Here is a 20743-nt window from a genome sequence, read left to right on the forward strand (position 1 = left end):
TGAGCCAACTGACTTGATGACAGCAAGCTTAGTTTTTTGTTGTTGTTGTTTGGGGGGGTGGGAGAATTCTCAGTATGGGGTCAAACTGGAAGGGACCCATTGGACACCTGGGTCCAGGGAGGTTAAGTCACCGGCACAAGCTCACACAGCTGGTAAGAAGAGTCCACATGCTCTGCTGTGTTACACACAAAGCCCTCCACTGTCCCACTGCACAGAGCCAGCTTCTCTCTAAGTCTTGGGAGTGGTCGCTGGGTCCGCAACTCCTTCAGGACAACCTCAAACCTCACACGAGACGGAGAAGGAGAGGGTGGGGTGGGGAGATGGATGGACACAGTGGCTGCAACAGGGCCGGGCAGGGTTTTGTTCTGTGGTACTCAGGGTCCCTGTGAGTCAGAACTGACCCAAAGGCACCTAACAACAATAACAGGACCTGACCCTGCTGTCCTGGAGAGCTTTGGCCACCCTCACCCCCAGCCCCAGCCCACTCCCTCCTTGGAAGCGTTCATCAGTCTCAAGTGAACAAGAGTTTACATAAGACTTCACTATTCAAACACTCATCAAATATTAATTGAGCACCTTCTCTGGGCCCAGAGCACCTGCCCACCTCTGGTTCTTAGAAGCCCGCCCACTTGTCCATGTTCTCTGGCAGCCTAGCAACCAGCAGACACTCCAACCCGAGCCCCAGCCAGGACAGATGCCATTTTCCCCCTAACTCCTCACTTCCCTGCACCTCTGAGGACCCACCCTTACAGCGCTTAGGGACCACAGAAAGCCACCTCCAGTCCCCAGATCCTCCCAGCCCCCTGCGCTGGTCAGCCCCACAGACAGAATGGACTTCTCTGTCACCTACACCGAGCTGGTCAATATCGCCATCCCACAGGTTGGGGTGGTGAACTTCCAGGCCCTGCACCTGCTGCTGCAGGGCATACTGGAACACATCCACCTGGGGGAGCTGAAGAAGGTCCTCTCGGGCAATGAGGACTTCCTGCAGACCTCGCAGGTGCTGCTCATACCCCGGGAGGGAGACGCCCAGCCCATCCCGAGCCCCATGAAGAGGATCGGCAACGTCTTTGACCATGTGTTGAGCCGCATGGACAAGGTGGAGGCCCAGCTGGCCTCCATGAAGGAGCTGCCCTCCACCACCCAGCTGTTGGAGGCCAGCCATGGAAGTGAGAGGCCGGTCAAGGATCTGTGGAACTTCATAAAAATCCGGAAGATGGCCGAGGGCAATGCAGAAGCCATAGCCAAGGTAAGCCACCCTTTCCCCCGACACCCCCAGGGCCCTTCTCCTCTGGTGGCAGAGTGCCACTGCCTACAAGTGCTTCTTTCTTGTTCTGTTTTTTATGATTAATCATTTTATTGGGGGGGGGGGCTGTTACAAATCTCATAACAATCCATCATTCAATTGTATTAAGCACACTTGTATATATGTTGCCATCAACATTTCCAAAACATTTTCTTTCTACTTGAGTCCCTGGTATCAGCTCCTTTCCCCCACCCCCCCTCGCCTCCCACCCTCATGAATCCTTGATTAAGTATATATTATTATTGTTATTTCATGTCTTACACTGTTCATTGTCTCCCTTCACCCACATTTTTGTTAGTTGTGCCTAGGTGGGGTGGGGGGGCTATATCCAACCTTGTGATGGGTTCTCCCTTCTCCACCCCAGCCCCACCATCCCCCTACCCTAATGATATCGCTAGTCCCACTACTGTTCCTGAGGGATGATGTGTGTTTCATTGGTGCTATACTGCACCCTGGTTGAATTGTTCCTTCTTTATAACCCTTTTGTTGGGGGGATGTCCAGTTGTCTACAGATGGGTTTTGGGTCTCCACTCTGACCCCCCTTCTTTTGTATCGATATAATTGTTTAGTTTGGATCTTTTGATACCTGATACCTGATCAGGTATCATACACCTCAGGATCATACAGGCTGACGTGCTTCCTCCATGTGGGCGTATTTGCTTCCCTGCTGGATGGCTGCTTGTTTAACTCAAGCCTTTAAGATGCTAGATGCTATCTTTTGATAGCTGGACCATCCACTTTCTTCACCACATTTGCTTATGAAACCAGTTTGTCTTCAGCGATCTTGTCAGGAAGGTGAGTATCAAAGAGTGCCAGGTTATTCGAACAGAGTGTTCTTGTGTTTAGGGAGGCCTTGAGTAGAGGTCTAAAGTCTGTCTCCTATCTTAATACTTAAATAAATATATGTACATTGACCTCTATCCCTTTCACTATAAATTAATATATTGACATATATACATGCCTATAGCTTTACCTCTATGAATAGGTATTGCCTCCTACTTCTTTCCTCTATTTCCTTTCACCTTCCTCCTGTCCCACTATCATGCTCACCCTCCATTCGGCTCTCAGTAATCCTTCTCGGATACATTGGCACTGATCAAACCCTACCAGGCATTATATGCCCGCCTCACCATCAATTTTAGATCTCTTGTTGTTCCCTTATCCCTGAGTTTCTTGGCTCCCCACTCCCCCTTCCTACCCCCTCCTCTCCCATGCCCCCCACACCCCCTGCACCATGGGTCCCGTTGTTTTTTCCTCAGGATTGTTTGTCCTGCCTATCTTATATAGACAGACAAGAAAAACAAAAACCGATAGATAGTTCCAGGTCTGTCTGCTGACCCTTATGAATGTTTTCCAATCGGGTCTGATGAGGTGCCAAACCCTGTCCCCTGATCAGAAGTCTGTTTTCAGGATTATTTGGGGACTTGGTTACTTTGATCTCCTTGCTGCCCTGTTGCACTCCTTTTGAATTTCACCCCATTGTGTGTGTGGCAGACCGGGCACACTTTCTGCACAGTGTCTCCAGTGCTATCCCCTGTACCACTATGGGTCAGTGAGGGAACATTGTCTGTGGTGGGGCCAGCCCTACAGTCCTCTCTGTGCATTGACTGCTCCAAGCAGGGATGTCATCCTTGGGGATTGGTGGGCCATGATTAGGTCCACTGTCACTGTCTGTCTGTCTGTCTCTCTCTCTCTCTTTCCTTCTTAGTTCGCACCTGTGTACTCTAGACAGACCCACCACTCTCCCCGGGCTATATCTTCAGTGCTGTCCTCTGTATTACATTCTTCTGGGGAGGGGGTCTACATAGCTCGCCTTGGGCCTGGCCCTGCCATCCTCTCTTTTAGTTCGCTGCTCCATGCCAGTTTGTTGCCCTCAAGGCTTGGCACTCTGGGATGGGGGCTTGTCCCTCCCTCCCTTTTCTCATACAAGTGTTTCTGAGGAGCCCCGTTGACGTTGTGGGTTACATGTTGGTCTGCTAACTTCAAGGTCAGCAGCTTAAGACCACCAGCTACTGCCTGGGAGAAAGTTGAGGTTTTCTGCTCCCATTGAAATTTACAACCATGGAAACCCACAGAGACAGTTCTACTCTATAGGGTCGCTATGAGTCAAAATGGACTTGTTGGCAATGAATTTGGTGTTTGAGTTTCTAGGAAAGCACCATGGACTGCCAAAAGAACAATAACAACAAAAAATCTGTCTAGGATGAAGTACCACCAGAGTGCTCCTTAGAGGCAAGGATGGCAAGACTTCGTCTCATGCACTTTGGACATGTCAGGAGAGACCAGTCCCTGGCGAAGGACATCATGCTTGGCAAAGTGGAGGGGCGGTGAAAAAGAGGAAGGCCCTCAACGAGATGGACGGACACAGTGGCTACAACAGTGGGCTGGATGATTGGGACACTTGTGAGGATGGCGGGCGCTGGATCGGGCAGTGTGTCCGTCTGTCGTGCACAGGTTGCTATGAGTTAAACCGACTCCACAGTCTCTCACAACAACAGAACCAGGCCACCCAATCCTTCCGTGGAGCTGCCAAGTGGCTTTGGATGCCCACCCTTCCCGTTAGCAGCCGAGAGCACTACCTCCCAGCTTGTGCCCTCGTTGGATGAGCCCCCCCTTATAACAAAGGTCAGCGATTGGAACCCAGCTTGCAGTCCCGGAGGAGAAAGAGCTGCAGCTCTGCTCCTGCGAAGGCGATGGAAGCATCCGGAAACGACGACGACAGAGACGAGCAGAGAGAGGGTGGATGGGGCGCTCCAGGGCCTGGAGTGTGGTCAGGCTGGGCGCCGAGCTGCTCCCTGGGCCCGTCTCTCCAGCCCTACCCCACCCCCTCCCATGGGCTAGCTCACAGGGCCAGAGTCAGAGGGCTAGGGGGTCTTGAAAGTACAGAGGGCTAGTCTCCAGGCAGCCACGGGGCAGGTGGAGGAGGCTGGTGGGAGGGCAGACAAGGACCCTTCCCACCCTGGGGACCACTGAGGACGGAGCACTGGAGAAGGGACATGGGGAGGAAGCAGTGGGAACCGAGTTTGCTGCTGAATCGCTGGCCGCTCATGGCCACCCCACTTGTGTCAGGGTGGACCTGCACTCTGCGGGGCTCTCGTGACAGCAGGTGGTCAGGCCTTTCTGAAGCGGACTCTCTCAGTGGGACGGCACCTCCGACTTTTACACTGAATTTCCAGGGCCACATGTTTGGGCTGACCAGGGACTCCTTGGCCCTCGAGCCAACAAACAAATCCAAATCCACTGCCATCAAGCCAGTTTGGACTCATTAACAAACCTAAACAGGGTTTCCAAGGCTGTAAGTCTTTTTCTTTGTTGTTGTTTTTCTTTTCTCAAAACTATTATATCGCTTAATACAGATATTATATCATTTCATAGTTCAATCACATCAAGCAGTATGGTACAATTGCTACCACAATCAGTTTCCTTATTTTTTTCTTCTTTGTTTTAATCATTTTATTGGGGGCTCTTACTTCAATCCATACATATAATCCAGTGTCAAGCACATTTGGACATATGTTGCCATCATCACTTTCAACATTTTCTTTCTACTTGAGCCCTTGATATCAGCTCCTGATTTCCCCCCTGCCCCCCTCCCTCACGAACCCTTGATAATTTTTTTAATTATTTAATCATTTTATTTGGGGCTCGTACAACTCTTATCGCAATCCATACATACATCCCTTGTGTCAAGCACATTTGTACATTTGTTGCCATCATCATTCTTAAAACATTTGCTTTCTACTTGAGCCCTTGGTATCAGCTCTTCCTTTTTCCCTTCCCTCCCTGCTCCCCCTCTCCTTGATAATTTATAAATTATTATTACTTTGTCATATCTTACACTGACGTCTCCCTTCATCCACTTTTCTGTTGCCCATCCCCCAGGAAGGAGATTATATGTAGATTCTTGTAATCAGTTCCCGCTTTCCACTCCACCCTACCTCCACAAACCCTTGATAATTTATAAACAACCCTTTCACAAGAGTCACCTGATTTATAATAGTAGCAAAATGACAGTGATAAAGTAGCAATGAAAATAATTTTATGGTTGGGGGGGGTCCCCACCACATGAGGAACTGTATTAAAGGGTCGAGGCATTAGGAAGGTTGAGAGCCACTGGATTATAGGGTTTTGTAGCCTTGGCCCTTTTGACTTTGACATCTGGGGCCTGGATCATTCTGTGGGGTGGGGGTGGGGGTGCCCTGTCCCTGGCCTCTGCCCACGAGATGCCAGTAACCACCTCTCATTATGACCACTGAAGCACCCCCGTGCTGGTATTAGGAACTGGCAAGTTGTTTCTGACTCCTGCAAAACAGCACTGCCCCAGAGGGTTCTCTCAAAGCTGCGATTTTTGGAAGCAGGCCTGCCTTCTGAGGCACTTCTAGGTGGGGGCTTTGAACCTCAAACCTTGTAACTCATCCTGTACTTAGCCAACTGCACTACCACCAAAAATAGCCCTCACAAGCCAAACTCACTGCCACCAAGTTAATTCCTACTCACAGCGACTCTATAGGACAGAGCGGACCTGCCCCTGTGAGTTTCTGAGACTACAACTGATTAGGGAGCCAAAACTCTGACTTTGCACATCCTGATCCATGAATCCTTGAGCTGTCACGTTCCCACAGGGAATTTTTCCAAAGTTACAGATGGACCAGGCCAGTCCCCAGCCCCTAGCTCAGCATCTCAGTAGCATCCTTGAACTTGTGCCTCAGAAGGAAACACTGCTTGCTCCTGCACCATGCTCACAATGGTGCCTGTGTTGGAGCCCAGTGTTTCAGGCACCGTGTCAATCCATCTGGCTGGTGGCCGTCCACTTTTTCACTGCCCCTCCACTTTACCAAGCACGATGCCTTTCTCCAAGGACTGGTCTCTCCTGACAGCATGGCTAACGTGCATGAGATAAAGTCTCCCCATCTTTACCTGTAAGGAGCATTCTGGCCCTACTTCTTCCTAGACAGACTTGTTTGTTCTTTTGGCGGTCCGTGGGACTTTGAATATTCCTCGCCAGCACTGTCATTCAAACACCTCAAGCCCTGGTTTTCTCCTCTGTCGTGGTGACTGCAGGTCAGCTGGAGAGAATGAGGGCCAGCGTCAGTCATCACACCTAGTTAGGTATCGCCCTGTGCTCACAAATAAACACGTGAGTCCCCACCCTGGGGAGACTGGAAGAACCTGTCATCTGACGCCCCCAGGAGAAAACATCCACTGTATAGCATACAAAGAACCCCGGTGGTGTGGGGGGTTAAACATTGCACCTCTCACCGAAAGGTTGGTCATTTGAACACACCAGCTGCTCTGGGGGAGCAAGATGAGGCAGCTTGCCGTCCTCCAGGTGTACAGCCCCGGAAACGCTGCAGGGCAGTTCTGTTCTGTCCTCAGGTTGCTATGAGTCAGAATTGACTTGACGGCAAGGGTCTGGTTTGGAGACTGGCGGTATATCCTGAAAGCTGGCAAGCTTTCCCATTGAAATGGCGATCTTGAGAAGTTGAGGACTTCATTTGAGAGCGGTCATGTACGTGAGAGCTGGCCAATGAAGCAGGAAGACCAGCGCGTGTCATTGGGCAGATCGACGGCACAGGGCCTCTTGGAAGGGTTGAGGAGCAAGGATGTCACTTTGAGAACTAAAGGGCGCCTGGCCCAAGCCATGGTCTTTTGAGTCACCTCGTAGTGAAAGTTGGGCAATGAACAGGGAAGACCGGAGAAGAACCAATGCATTTGAATGTGGTGCTGGCCAAGAACACTGAAAACGCTTCAGCTGCCGGAAGAGCAAACACATCCGTCTCGGAGGAAGGACAGCAGAATGCCCTGGAGTAAGGATGGACAGACTGTCTTGCATACTTTGGACCAGGAGAGGCCAGTTGCTTGAAAAGGACATGATGCTCGATAAAGTCGAGGGTCTTGTAAAAAGAAGACCTTTCATGACACGGATGGGCAGAGTGGCCGCCACCATGGGCTCAAATACGATTCTGAGGATGGTGCAGGACCGGCAGGGTTTCTTTCGGGCGGAACTGACTCAACGGCACCTGAAAACAATGTGGGTTGAGTTGTGTCTCCTCCCCAAAAATACGTGCCGCATTTCTGGCTCCAGAACCTTGATGGAAAGGAGCCCTGGTGACCTCGTGGTTATGCCTGGGGCTGCTAACCCATGTCAGCAGTTTGAAACCACCAGCAGCTCCATGGGAGAAAGACAGGGCTGTCTACTCCCGTAAAGAGTTACGCCTGTGAAACTCACACGGGCAGCTAGTCTCCGTCCTATAGGGTCGCTATGAGTCAGCATCGACTGGATGGCAGCGAATTTGTTTTGTTTTCTTGGATGGGGGAGGAGGGTACCTCTGTGGATATGATTCCATTTAGAGATCAGGTTTTTCTTTATGTTAATGAGGTCTTACAGGTGTAGGGTGGATCCTAAATCTAATCACTGCAGAGCTTTGAAAAGATCAGAATAGACTCAGAGTCAGACAAGGGGGAGAGAGGCTTTTGTGAGGACCCATCTACAAACCAAGGAACTAAAGAAGCAAGCCACCCAGGGTCACCCCGGGTGACTGATTGGGAATAAATGTCTTATCCTCGGTACCGCCCACGTGTGGTGTTTGCATTACGGCAACAGTGGGTGATTAAGGCAAGGACAGTGTGGGCACTCTGGGGTTGGAGAGTTGGGGTGAAAATGACTACAGTAATGGTGATAGATAACATTCCCAGTGTCCTCTCCCTGCTCCCCATGCCCGGACATGTTTCCCTGGGAGCAAATCGTGGTTGGCTTGCATCTGCCCAAGCCCTAGGTGTGGAGTGTGTCCCAGCCTAGTTGGTTGTCTAAGGTGGCATTTGCTTTGGGCCCCTTATCAAGTTCTTCAAGGCCGTTGTAAACACTGGACCTAGAGGAACCTCGAGTTCTTCTCTTCAGGGAGAGCAGGAACTACAAGTTGGGACAAGTCCAGCTTCAAGTGCCCATACCTGGTTGCCATGTTCCATCAGAAAGACCTCCAGGAAGTGCAGCTGTCTGGGGTTCATTTCTTCCTGAAATCTGCCCCATGCAAGCCCTGCGTGTTGCTGGGAGGGCCCTGGTCAGAGGACATGCTGGACTCTTCCTGTTTACTCTTCCCCAGGCCCAGCACAGGCCTTGACTATTTCAGACAGCTCCCCTCCACCGGCCCCTTCCGCCTTGGAACAGGAGTGCAGAGCTTGTCGCCAGACCAGGGTCAAATAGCAATCTAGGTTTCAAGCTGTACACTGTCACAGGAGGAAGCACTCCATATGAGAAAAGAATCTTTCTCGTTCCATGGGTAGCCCTTACCTATAGAGCAGTCAAGGTTCTGCCATCTTTGCTGGATCCACCCCTGTGGAATGGGAATGGTTCTTGCTCACGTTCTTTGGTTTGTAGGGTCCCCTCAATTGGGGGATCATCAGTGGATAGGTGGGGGATCTGGACCTCAGAGATTCTGCAAAAAACATCTTCCACCTAAGGCAGATAAAGACTTTGTAAAGCCATCTCATAATACCACGATCACGCCCAACAAAAGGAACAATGATTCTTGAATTCAATCCAATAGGAGGGACATACAAAGGATGGATAATGAAGAAGGAAGGCCAAGGTGTTACACTGGGCAGATATGCTGCACAGGCTCTCTTTAAAGTGCTGAAGAGCAAGGATGTCCCTCCGAGGACTACGATGCACCTGACCCGAGCCATGGTCTTCGCAGTCACTTCAGAATGCATGTGACAGTTGGGCAATGGATAAGGAAGACCAGAGAAGAACTGATGTGTTTGAATTATGGTGTTGGCCAAGAATCTTGAAAGTACCATAGTTTCCAGAAGAACAAACATCTGTCTTGCAAAAGTACAGCCAGTTGAAGATAAACAAGCGGCCATCTAGCTGAGAAGCAACAAAGCCCACAGGCAAGAAGCACACCAGTCTGTGTGAACAAGAGGTGTCGATAGCATCAGGTATCAGACATCAAAGACCGGCAACAAAAAAATCATATCATTGTGAATGAGGGGAGGTGCGGAGTGGAGACCCAAAGTCCATTTGTAGGCAATAGGACATCCCCTTACAGAAGGGTCACAAGGAAGAGACGAGCCAATCAGGGTGCAGTATAGCACCATGGAAACATACAACTTTCCTCTAGTTCTTTAATGCTTTCAAGGGGAAGGTGAGGGAAGTAGGGGGAACCAATCACAATGATCTACCTATAACCCCCTCCCAGGGAGATAGACAACGGAAAAGTGGGTGAAGGGAGACATCGGTCAGTGTAAGATATGAAAAAATAATAATTTATAAATTATCAAGGGATAATGAGGGAGGAAGGGGGAGGGAGGGAGGGGAAAAAAGAGAAGCTAATACCAAGGGCTCAAGTAGAAAGAAAATGTTTTGAAAATGATGATGGCAGCAAGTGTACAAATGTGCTTGACACAATGGATGGATGGATGGATTGTGATAAGAGTTGTATGAGCCCCCAATAAATGATTTAAAATAAATAAAAATATTTACTTAAAAAAAAAAGCCAGATTGCACTTAAGAGGCAAGGAAGGTGAGATTTCCTCTTACCTCCCTTGGACGTGTCAGGAGAAGCCAGTTGCTGGGAAAGGACATCATGCTTGATAAAGGAGGGGATCATGTAACAATCCCTCAGTAGGGTGGCTGGACACTGGTGGCCACAGCAACTGTTAAAGACAACACAGGATGGGACAGTGCTTTGTCCTCCTGAGCTGTCACAGGACCACCATGAATCAGAATGGCCTCCCCAGCACCGAACAACAACTATCCAATAGACAGTCAGTGTTGACATTGCTTGAATTGTTTATAAGGAAAAAAATGCTGTTAGTTTTATAGTTTTATTGCTGTATCATAAAATGCATCCATTTAAAATGTACTAGTTCATGGTTTTAGTATACTCAGAGATACGCAACCCTCACCAAACTCCACTTTGAGAACATTTTCAACTGCCCCAAAAGACATTGCATCATCATTTGCAGGCACACCCCCTTCTCAACCCTCCTCTGCCTGCCCTTCTTTTACTTAGCCTACTCTCAGGGTTCATCCCTTTGTGCCAGTGAAGCCAAATCATATCCACTGTATGGATATTTTGTTTATCAGTCAATGGACAATTGGATTCTTTGTACTTTGGGGGCTCGTGTTAGTCTGGGTTGACTAGAGAAACAAATCCAGGGAGACTCATATGTGTTTAAGAAAGAGCTTTCTATAAAAGAGTAATTGCATTTTAAGAAAGCATCCCAGTCCAGTCCAGATCGAGTCCATATTACCCCATATATCAATACCAGTCCATACATTTCCTCTTTAGACTCACACAGCCATGTAATGAAGCTGAATGCAGGAAGATCACAGGCCAGTGGGTAGAAAGTTTTATGGATCATCTCAGTACTGGCAGGGGTCTCCACATTGGCTCCTCCAGCTCCAGGACTGTAGCGTAGCTCCATGTGTGTGTGTGTGTATCTGGCCTCTGTGGTCTGTGTGTGTATTTTATCTCCGTGGCGCCTCCAAATGAGGTCATCAAGCTGTGACCTGATTGACGGACTAGACTCCACCCCTTCACAAGTTGACAGGAGATTATATAACTGCCACAGGGCTGTATTTAATAATGCTGCTGCGAACACTGATGTGTAAACTTTTGTACAGACGTGTACTTCATTTCCCTTGGGTGTGTACTAGAGGTGGGCTTGCTGGATACATCTCAATGTGTAAGATTCTGAGGAACTGCCAGGCTGGAGTACAAAGCAGTTGCATCATTTTATATTCCCACCAGGGATGCGTGAGCGTTCCAATTTCTCACCAACACTTGTTTCGTCTTTTTAAAAAAGGATACCGCTCTTGTTTTGTGTGCCATCAAATTGACTCCGACTCAGTAGACCTGCCCCAGAGGGTTTCCTGGGCAGTCATATTTTCTGGCAGCTGATGAGGAGGCGTTTTGTTTGTTCCGTTGGTTTCCCCTCCGTGAAACAATCAAGTGCTTAATCATTTTGCAACCTGGGCTCCTTGTAACTAACTAACTGAGTGGGTATGAAGTTTATTCATTAAGGGCCTCTTCCCAAAATAGTACTTAAGGGTTTTGGGTTTGGTTTTTTTTCTCTTTAGACAGTTTAATGAAGGTTGAAACTTGGAAGTAGATGCTAGAAACTTGCTCACAGTCAACAGGAATCACTTTTAAAATGTCAATGTGATTGAATCTCAGTAGTTTTAGGTGTAAAGATCTCTTCCAGGCCAGTTGTCCAAGTAACTGACTTCCAAGTTTCTTAGCATAAACAAGTGAGTGTTTCCAGTGCTTTCTCAGCCTGTTGAAACATTTTCATTGTTATCCCATCAATTCTGAAACCTGGCTTTTGACTAATGCTTTTCAGTGCAGCTCGGACTTCCTCCCTCAGTACCATTGGTTCTTGATTGTGTGCTACTGCTTGAAATGGTTGAATATCAACCAGTTCTTTTGTGGTACGGTGACTGTGTATTCTTTCCAAGTGTTTCTTCTTTTTTTAGCCATCACACTGGCATTTATTCTTGCGGATCCACAGAGCAGGGCTTCCCAGGGTGGTGGTGCTAGGCCCTACTTGCCGGCAATGGGGGTGTACCGCACACCATGATGCCCGAGTCCCCTCACAGGAACATCTTGGAGATGTAGCGGTCCTTGTGGACAGGCTTGGACTTCTTCCTACCCTTGCCGCTCTTGGGGACCTCGGTCCACATCTCCTTCACGTTCTCCAGCACCATGTTGCAGTGCTTGTCGAAGGCCTTCACTCAGCCCAGACGCTTCGTGTTGTACTTGGGTATGGGTCTTCACTGACTGTGTGAGCACGGAGAGGGGCCATGTTGAAGTCCTCCACCTCTCACTTCTGCAGCTCCTCCGGGATCATCTCACTCTTGGGCTTGTTTTTTGTTTTGTTTTTTGTGAGTTGGCTATATGCACATATGCCATTTTTTTCCTTTTTATTTTTATTTTTAATCGTTTTATTAGGGGCTCATACAACTCTTACCACAATCCATACATACATCAGTTGTTTAAAGCACATTTGTACATTCATTGCTCTCATCGTTCTCAAAACATTTTCTCTCCACTTAAGCCCCTGGCATCAGGACCTCATTTTACCCCTCCCTCCCCTCTCCCCTCTCCCTCATGGATCCTTGATAATTTATAAATTATTATTTTGGCATATGTTGCCCTGTCCGACATCTCCCTTCGCCCACTTTTCTGTTGTCCGTCCCCCAGGGAGGAAGTCACAATAGTTCCTTGTAATCGGTTCCCCCTTTCCACCCCACTCTCCCTCCACCTTCCCAGTATTGCCACTCTCACCACTGGTCCTGAAGGGCTCATCCGCCCTGGATTCCCTGTGTTTCCAGCTCCTCTCTGTACCTGTGTACATCCTCCGGTCTAGCCAGACTTGCGAGGTAGAGTTCGGATCATGAGAGTGGGGGGCTCTTGGGCTTGTTAAGGAGGCTCGTGGTGCTGGCCGTGTTCTCAGATCAAGCCTGTCTCCTCCGTGTTGCTTCTGTCTCGCTCTCTCCATCTTCTTTGGATGCTTCCTGCATCGTTCAATATTTTGCCCATAGAATCTTGATATTCCAACTCAAGGCTTGAATTTTTCTTTCGTTCTTTCAGTTTAAGATATGCCTGGTGTGTTCTTCCTTCGGGGTTTTCTAACTCTAAGTCCTTGCACATTTCATGAACTTTATCTTCTCCAGTTGCTTTGAAATTTTCTATTCAGGTCCTTGACTTCATCCGTCTTGCCTTTGCTATAGCTACTCTACAATGAAGAGCCTATTGCAGAGTCTCTTCTGACAGCCCCTTGGATGTTTTCTGTCTTTCCTGTCTGTTTAATGACTTCCTATATGATGTTCTTAATGTCATACCACAGCTTCTCGGTCTTCTGTCATCAGTGTCCAGTGCAGCAAATCTGTTCTTGAGATAGTATCAAAGTTCAGGTGGGATATCCTCAAGGTCACATTTTGACTCTTGTGGGTTTGTTTCAATGTTCTTCAGCTTCAGCCTCAACTTTGGCAATTGATGGTCTGTTGCCCAGTCAGCACCTGATCTTGTTTCAGCTGCTGAGACTGAGCTTCTCCACCTCTCTCCAACAGATGCAGCTGCTTTGATTGCTGCATAGTCCATCAGGAGTAGCACAAGGGTAGAGTCATCTTTTGTGTTGTTGAAAAAGGTATTTGCTATGAACAAGTTGTTGGTCTTGCAAAATTATATCATGTAATCTCCAGCTTCATTTCTGTCACCGAAGCCATATTTCCCAACCACTCTTCCTTCCTCTTTGTTTCCGACTTTTGCATTCCAATGACCAATAATTACTGGTGCATCTTGATCGCATGTTTGATTATTTTCAGACTGATGACATTGCTGGAACGCTTCCATTTCTTCATCGTTCGCTGGCGTGGCCGTTGTAGAAGTTTGAATCACAATGATACTGACTGGGTTTCCTTGTATGTAGATAGATATTATCGTATCGCAGATACCACTGCGATGAGTGAAAAGTCATTCCTCTTGAACTTGTCACTCTGGAAGAGTAAACCGTATAACAGACTGATTCAACATGGCCAATACCAATCTATATCAGCTCACTACTTCCTATAGGACATCATTCTTTATGTGTTCCATTTCATTTTGGACACCTTCCAGTTTTCCTGGATTCAAACCTCGTGCATTCCAAGTTCCAGTGAACAAGTGTTTGCAGCTGATCTTTCTCCTTTTGAGCCGTGCCCCTTCCGCAAACAAAGGTCCCGCAGGCTTGACTCCACCCTCATCAGTCAGGTCCACTCTACCTTGAGGAGCAGCTCCTCAGTCACAGTTTGAGTGCCTTTCAACCTGCGGGCTCAGCTTCTGCTGCTCTGCATGAGGTTTTCCATGTCCAACAATGCCCCCTGCTACCCAGAAGGTTTCCAGCGGCTAATCCCGCAGAGGTCCGTGCTGTTGTTCATGAGGTCGCTGTAAGCTGGGGCTGACGCAACACCACCTAACCACAAGGTCCTCGGATGTCCCATCCCCAGCCGGGGGGAGAGCCTTGAGGGCCCTTTGGGCTGTGGCTGCTTTACTGCGCTGACCTTCCCTCGCCACAGCTGCAACTAACGTCCCCTTTTCCCCTCTCCCCCTTTCTAGGTCATGCAGGTGTTACAGGAGCTGCTCAGCAACCTTAACTCCACCCAGGTCACCGTGGAGAAGCTCAGAACCGATACGGGCCTACTGAAGGACCAGTTTGAGAAGGTAGACCTCCCAGTATTCTCCATGCTGGGCGCACTGCTCAGGCCTTGAAGGTTGAGGCAGAGGCGTAAATCTAGGGAGCCTGTTCAAATAACTCACCTGCGAGGGCAGGGGGATAAGTTGCCCAAGCACTTGGCCTGTTGGCTGAGCTTTCCTCGCCTGCGGGTTACTCAGGACACTTGGCTGTAAGCGATAAAAACTCACCTTATCCTGGCTAAGGCATTTTATTGTCTTAGGAATTTGTCTCATCTGCCAAAAGAAGTTCAGGTCTGGCTTCAAGATACAACCGGATTTAGATGCTCACATGGCACCGACAGTCTCTCTCTCCCTCTCAGTAATACTTTCCTCCGAAGGTTCTTCATCGGGCAGGTACTTTCCACATCTCTGAATCTCCAGGCTTCCACTGGACTTAGCAAAGAGAGAATACCTTTTCCTCTTCTAGAAAACTGTCCACACTGAGCCCAGCACAGGCATACATCCGAGCTCTTGGTCTTAGCACAAGGTTATCAGTCCAGACAATGTTCTCATGTCCTACTATGATCTGGAAGGACATGGCATTCCTGAAGAGTGAGGAGTCAGTGCTGGGTCAGCAGCCAGGTAGCTGCATCCCCAGGCCAGTGTTGTGGCTGGGGTTCTGTCACTTGCTGCAAACTTGTGTGACCGAATGCATCATCCCCAACTTCCAGGTTAGCTGGCGCTTTGGTCACCATGGCAACTCTGAGCACTTCATTCTTGGAAGAGAAAGGTCACGGTCTCAGTTATCTAGTGGTGGAAAAGGGCATGAAGGTGGTGCCTGAACCTCCTCGGACTGCACCAGAGGGAGGGAGAATCAAATGCCCCACCAGCCCAAGGCTCATTCCTATGAGGCTGAAGTCAGACATGCCCCTGCCCTCCCACCTTCCTTACCAATTCGAACACCTGCGCTCTCTTCCCCAGCCCTCTCTGCTTCAACTGGGGGCAATAATTCATTTCTATGGCTACACAGAACTCACAGACCATACTCACGATTATATAATTTGTTAGGGAAGTTGAAAAATTACAATACAGGATCAGAAATGTTCAGGACACAGTTTTCCATCAAAACGGCCTTTTCCCAGCTGCGCCCACAGGCAGGATTTTCTCTGATCCTTGGTCTCTCAGCCACATGATCCCTTCATCTCTGTCCTGCTAGGCAATGTGACAGAGCCCTTTTAGTGTTGCCGATGAATATCCAAAGGGCACATCACTGTACCATAAGCCTCAACCTGAAGGTGCTCAGCATTAGTTCCACGAGTCAACAAACTGGCTCCCCAATTAAGTGCCTGGAGGCACCCCACTCCACAATCAAGCTTCTGCCAAAAAGACTTTCAGCTTCACTGGCTGCATGGACTGGGACACTCACCACTCTTTCTCATGCTCTGACTCCGGGTTCTGCTGCTGCCCCACCTCTGCCACTTCTCTGATATCGTAACTTTCTATCCCTGGATGGAGAAGCTTCAATGCATAGGAATCTCAGGGTCCAAAGGATATGCTCCACTCCTGGCTTTTCTTTCCTGGTGGTATTGAGATGCCTCCTAGCTGCTTCTGAAAGGGCTCAACAGACCACCTCCTATGTGAGAGTTCCAAGTTTTTACAATCACAATTAACCCTGCTAATAACCACTCACAATTGAATCATATCATCCTACCAGCATCTTTCCTCACCCTCTCTTATCCAAACCCATCAGGAAAAGAAGAAACACCCCCAATCTGCATGGTCCCATCTAGTATTTGGTGGCAGTTACAGAGACCATGACTAGAAGAGCCATACCACTAGTGCTGTTAGAACAGAAATACCACAAGTGTGTGAGTGTGTGTGTGTGTGTGTGTGTGTGTGGTGTGTAACAAGCAGAAATTTATTTCCTCACACTACTAGTTCAGAGTCAGGATGCTGACTCTAGGGGAAGGCTTTCTCTCTGTGTCAGATCTGGGGGTAGGCTCTGGTCTCCTGTCAAAATCCCTTGGAGATCTCCACGTGTCTTGGCATCTATCTTCCCCTGCCTCTAGGGGGTTCACAGCACAGGGACCTTGGGTCCAAAGGATGTGCCCCGCTCACAGCTCCTCCTTCATGGTGGTACTCGTGCCCTCCTTCTCTGCTCCTCTCTCTCCTTTTAGGGCTTGTGAGACAGTGGGTAATACAGAATAGTGCCCATGGGACTCCCCTTCACATGGGATCAGGGCTGTGACCCGAGTAAGGGAGTCGCCTCCCACCCTCAGCCTCTTACAACGGATGGGCTGCTCACATCAGGTCACATCCTGGGGGCGATGATCACATCGTGACATAACTGCCCAGGGAAGCCAAATGGACACATCACTGTTGGGGAGAGGGTGCACAATCCAATCCAGGACAGGTATCCTCCAGAAAGGATGTCGGGGAACACTAGAAAAGGCCCCTTTGGACAAGGTTGTTGGAGAACCAGTGCCTACTCAACCTGCCTCTTAGAGATTCCTCATGTGCCTTTTCCACGGAAGGAACTGAGAATTCTTGCTCCATCCAAAGGAGCCCCTTGGATGCCCCTCAGCCCAGCATTTTCCATGCTTGTTGGCCCCTGGAATCCTGTCCCCACCTCCCCCCGACGAGCTCTCTTGAAGCCACCGTTATCTGGAGATAACTCTTCTTCCCCCTCAAACTCTCCATCACCTGGAGCTAAATCCATATGTTCAAGGCATGGGAAGAAGCAGGGCCGGGCCCAGAAGATGCAGCCCCGGCCCACAGGCATGTTTCACGTGGCAGGTGAACGCAGACAAGTGTGACGCACTCGTTGACGATCTCAGAAGACAGAACCGCAGGATGACTTCCCTGCAGCACGAACTGGTGAGGGCCATGACCCCTGCGGAATCTCCCCACCCTTGGCTCCCCCAGCTCCAGGGTGGGGAGAGGGGAGGTGGGCCACCCCAGAAGGACCCACCTAAAGGAGGCAGACCGTGAGGACAGGCCCTCCTCCTCCTTCTCCGGAATCACGCAGCTCCGTCCCACCCCTGCCTGCAGACCGCCATGCAGAACAAGATGAGCAGCCTCCCCAAGAGCGAGGAGTTGGTGCTCTGGAGCGGGCTCCACGAGGCCATGTTCCCTGCAGCGAGCGAGCAGCAGGTGAGGGCAACAACAAGATGAGCAGCAGGGGGCAGGAGATGGGTTTGGGTGTGGGGGTAGGGGCCAGGGTAGGGGTGGGGAGGGCAGGGAGCAGCCAAGGGCAGCCCTGATGCCTTCCTTCCTCAGGACACGGAGATGAAGCCAGAAGGCAGTCTGGAACCCTCCCTGCAGGAGGACACCATGTTGTACTCGGCTCAGCCACTCCCAGAGGCCCCTGAGCCCCAGAGGGCTGAGTACATGGAGACCGTGTCTCACCTCAAGCCCTTGCAGCCCATTCAGGGTGTTGAGACCCTGCAGACCCCATGGCATACTGAGGTCCCCGGGACCCTCCTTAACGAAGAGCCTAAACAAGCCAAGCTGCTCCCTGGGGCTCAAGAGCCCCAGCCCACGCTCCAGCCTGCGCCCCAGGTGGAAGGGGCAGAAGCCAGGGCTGTACTGGAGCCCAGCCCAGCATCTGGACTTGCACCAGCACCCTCTGGGGCTCAAGAGCCCCAGCCAAGGCCTCAGCCTGAGCCCCAGGTAGAAGGGGCAGTAGCTGGGGCTGTACAGGAGCCCAGCCCAGCACCAGGACTTGCACCAGCACCGCGGCCACGGGGATCCGAGCCTGTCCAGGAGTTACAGCCCACACCTCCTCCAGGCTGGCCCACAGCACCCCCAGGCTGGCCCATACCTCCCCCAGGTTGGCCCATACCTCCTCCAGGCTGGCCCACAACACCTCCAGGCTGGCCTACACCTCCTCCAGGCTGGCCCACAACACCCCCCGGCTGGCCCACGCCACCCCCCACAGACTGGCCCACACCTCCTCCAGGCCAGCCCACAGCGCCCCCCACGGACTGGGCCACACCTCCTCCAGGCTGGCCCACAACACCCCCGGGCTGGCCCACACCTCCTCCAGGCTGGCCCACAACACCCCCGGGCTGGCCCACAGGCCCTGGAGCCTGGCCTATGCCCACCGAAGGCTGGTTTGGAGCAAGCCCTTGGCCGTTCTTGCCCCCAGATTTTGTGCCCCCTGACTCCGGCCTGTCAGGACTCCTGCAGCCAGGCCACCCCCAGTATCCCTACTCCAGGGCCCCACCACCTGCCAAGGAGCTGGGCTCAGCATGGCCCCGTCCTCTCCAGCCTTACAAGTCCCGCCACTCGAGTACTACCCCATCCCAGGGTGTCAAAGAAAAGGGAGGAGAGCAGTTTGCCTTGGTAGAACCCAAGGACAAGGCCCCCAAGGAGAAGCCCCCCAAGGAGAAGCCCTCCAAGGCTCCCCGGTCTGCCCTCCAACGGATGAGGACCACCGCTGCCATTGCCGCCGCTGCTGCTGCTGCCTACGCTGCCGCCGCCAACTCAGCAGCCCAGGCTGCCCAGGCCGCTGCCAAGCGGGTCAAGGACGCCCCTGCCACCAAAATGGCCTCCTTAGCCTCGGCCACGGCATCAGCCGGACCCATGGGAGTGTTCATGGATGACCTAGGTGCCGGGACCAGCCGAGGGGCCACCAGCTTTGTGGACATAAGCGAAGACGTCAATGAGGACAATCACTACTACTCCCCTCCACAGTCACTGACCAACCTCCCCTTCCAGCCCTCTCTCTCCAGCTCCTTTCTGCCCACCCAGCAGGCAGTGAGCGCCCAAGACAAGAAGAAGGCGGTGGAGAAGTCCATGAGCTACATCGCCACGCTGCCTGCCAGACACGACTCCATCAAGGAGGAGTTTGCTCAGCTCTACTCCCACCTGCAGCAGCACTTGAACTACATCGGTAGGCCCAGGAGCAGGCCCGGGTGCCCCTGGGGCCCGAGAGAGGCCCCTCTGCTCTCTTCCTCAGCTCCCCGCACTCCCACCCCTATCAAAATGCCCCTTTGAACTGTTAGCCATGCGTGCCTGTGGAGGAAACACCAATCTCTCCTGCATTGTTCTAAGAGGCCAGCCAGTGTCCCCGATGCCCTGGGACCCCCCTCGGAGCATACCCAAATGCTGGCCCCATCCTGTGCCAGCCTCATGACTACTTGGGGACCTGGTGGCGCTGGTCCTGAGCGTTTCCTGAAGGGTTTTCAGGAGGCAATCTTTCCAAGCCTTTCTGCTCACGCTGTCTTAGTCTGGAAGCTTTGTTGAAACCCGCTTAGCATCCTAGCAATACTTGACCACTGAGAGCCGGGGTGATGGTTACACCTGAGGATCATCGAACCAGGGCCACCGCCCCGCCCCCCAAGAGTCCCCTACTATGTTCCTTTACAATGCATGTACGTTCACCTGGAGCCCTGGTGGCATAGTGGTTATGCCTGGGACCGGCAGTTCAAAACCACCAGCCAGTCAGAGAGAGAAAGATGAGGCTTTCTATTCCTGTAAAGAGTTACAGTCTGAGGACCAGTTCTCAGGGGCCCTGTCCAACAGGGTCACTAAGAGTTGGAATCAACTCAATGGCAGTGAGTTTGTTTGCTTGTTTGTTGTGGTTCATTGATCTCTTCTCAGGGGGTAGGAGTTAGGGTCTGAGTTTAAGACGTTAAAAGAACTCTTGAAAACACTTTCCAAATGATCCCGAGAAACAGGACTGTCAGGGGAGCACTTGGAGAAGACCAGCTCTACCAAGTGCCAACAACCCTGACCAGATTTTGGAAGAGAAGGGTCAGGAGCCACTGCTGCTGCAGGCATACATGTCCTTAAGCACCACGGTCATGTTCAGGTGGCCACCAGACCAGTAGGTGTCTGCCCGGATGGCTGAGTACCATCCAGTCCAGGTCTCATGACAAAGGAGGCAGCTGCTCCTGGAGGCAATTGCCCACAGCTCCCGGGGCATCCTCCATGCCCTCACGGAGCCACTGCCTGAGTGTTCTCCTGATCAAAAGAGTTGGAGCACTAGCCCACCAGGGTTCCTACCACATCTCTGCCTCCACCCCTGCCCCCTCCTCTGCTTTCAGCTAATGCGGGTGCTTCAGCGAAGCTCGGGAACACAGTGGATGTGCTGCAGGAGAAGATGCGTAGCATCCAGATGTCCAGGATGAAGGTCAGTGTCTTCGGCAAACGGCCAATTTGGGAATCATGACTTTGGGGACTCCTTGAATTCAGGACCAGACAGGGTATCTACTCTCCAAGACAGGACACCATCAGCAGCAAAGAGGAGACCTGGGGGAGGCAGCTGCAGACA

At 51.0% G+C, this 20743-nt stretch overlaps 1 protein-coding gene across 1 annotated transcript in view; it reads left to right on the forward strand.

The window, feature by feature from the left end:
• Nucleotides 1-393: 393 nt before the first annotated feature.
• CUNH16orf96 (chromosome unknown C16orf96 homolog) overlaps nt 394-20743 on the forward strand; it is a 38300-nt gene continuing 17950 nt past the window's right edge. The window contains exons 1-6 of the mRNA XM_045286044.1: nt 394-1249; nt 14407-14511; nt 17260-17340; nt 17515-17616; nt 17743-19360; nt 20517-20602. Of these exons, the coding sequence (XP_045141979.1) occupies nt 830-1249; nt 14407-14511; nt 17260-17340; nt 17515-17616; nt 17743-19360; nt 20517-20602 (2412 nt within the window). The 5' untranslated portion in view covers nt 394-829. The remainder of the gene's footprint in view (nt 1250-14406; nt 14512-17259; nt 17341-17514; nt 17617-17742; nt 19361-20516; nt 20603-20743) is intronic.

Source organism: Echinops telfairi, unplaced genomic scaffold (assembly GCF_000313985.2).
Source record: "Echinops telfairi isolate 266 unplaced genomic scaffold, ASM31398v2 ScPeMD7_5;HRSCAF=22, whole genome shotgun sequence".
In the NCBI taxonomy this organism is placed as follows: Eukaryota; Metazoa; Chordata; class Mammalia; order Afrosoricida; family Tenrecidae; genus Echinops; species Echinops telfairi.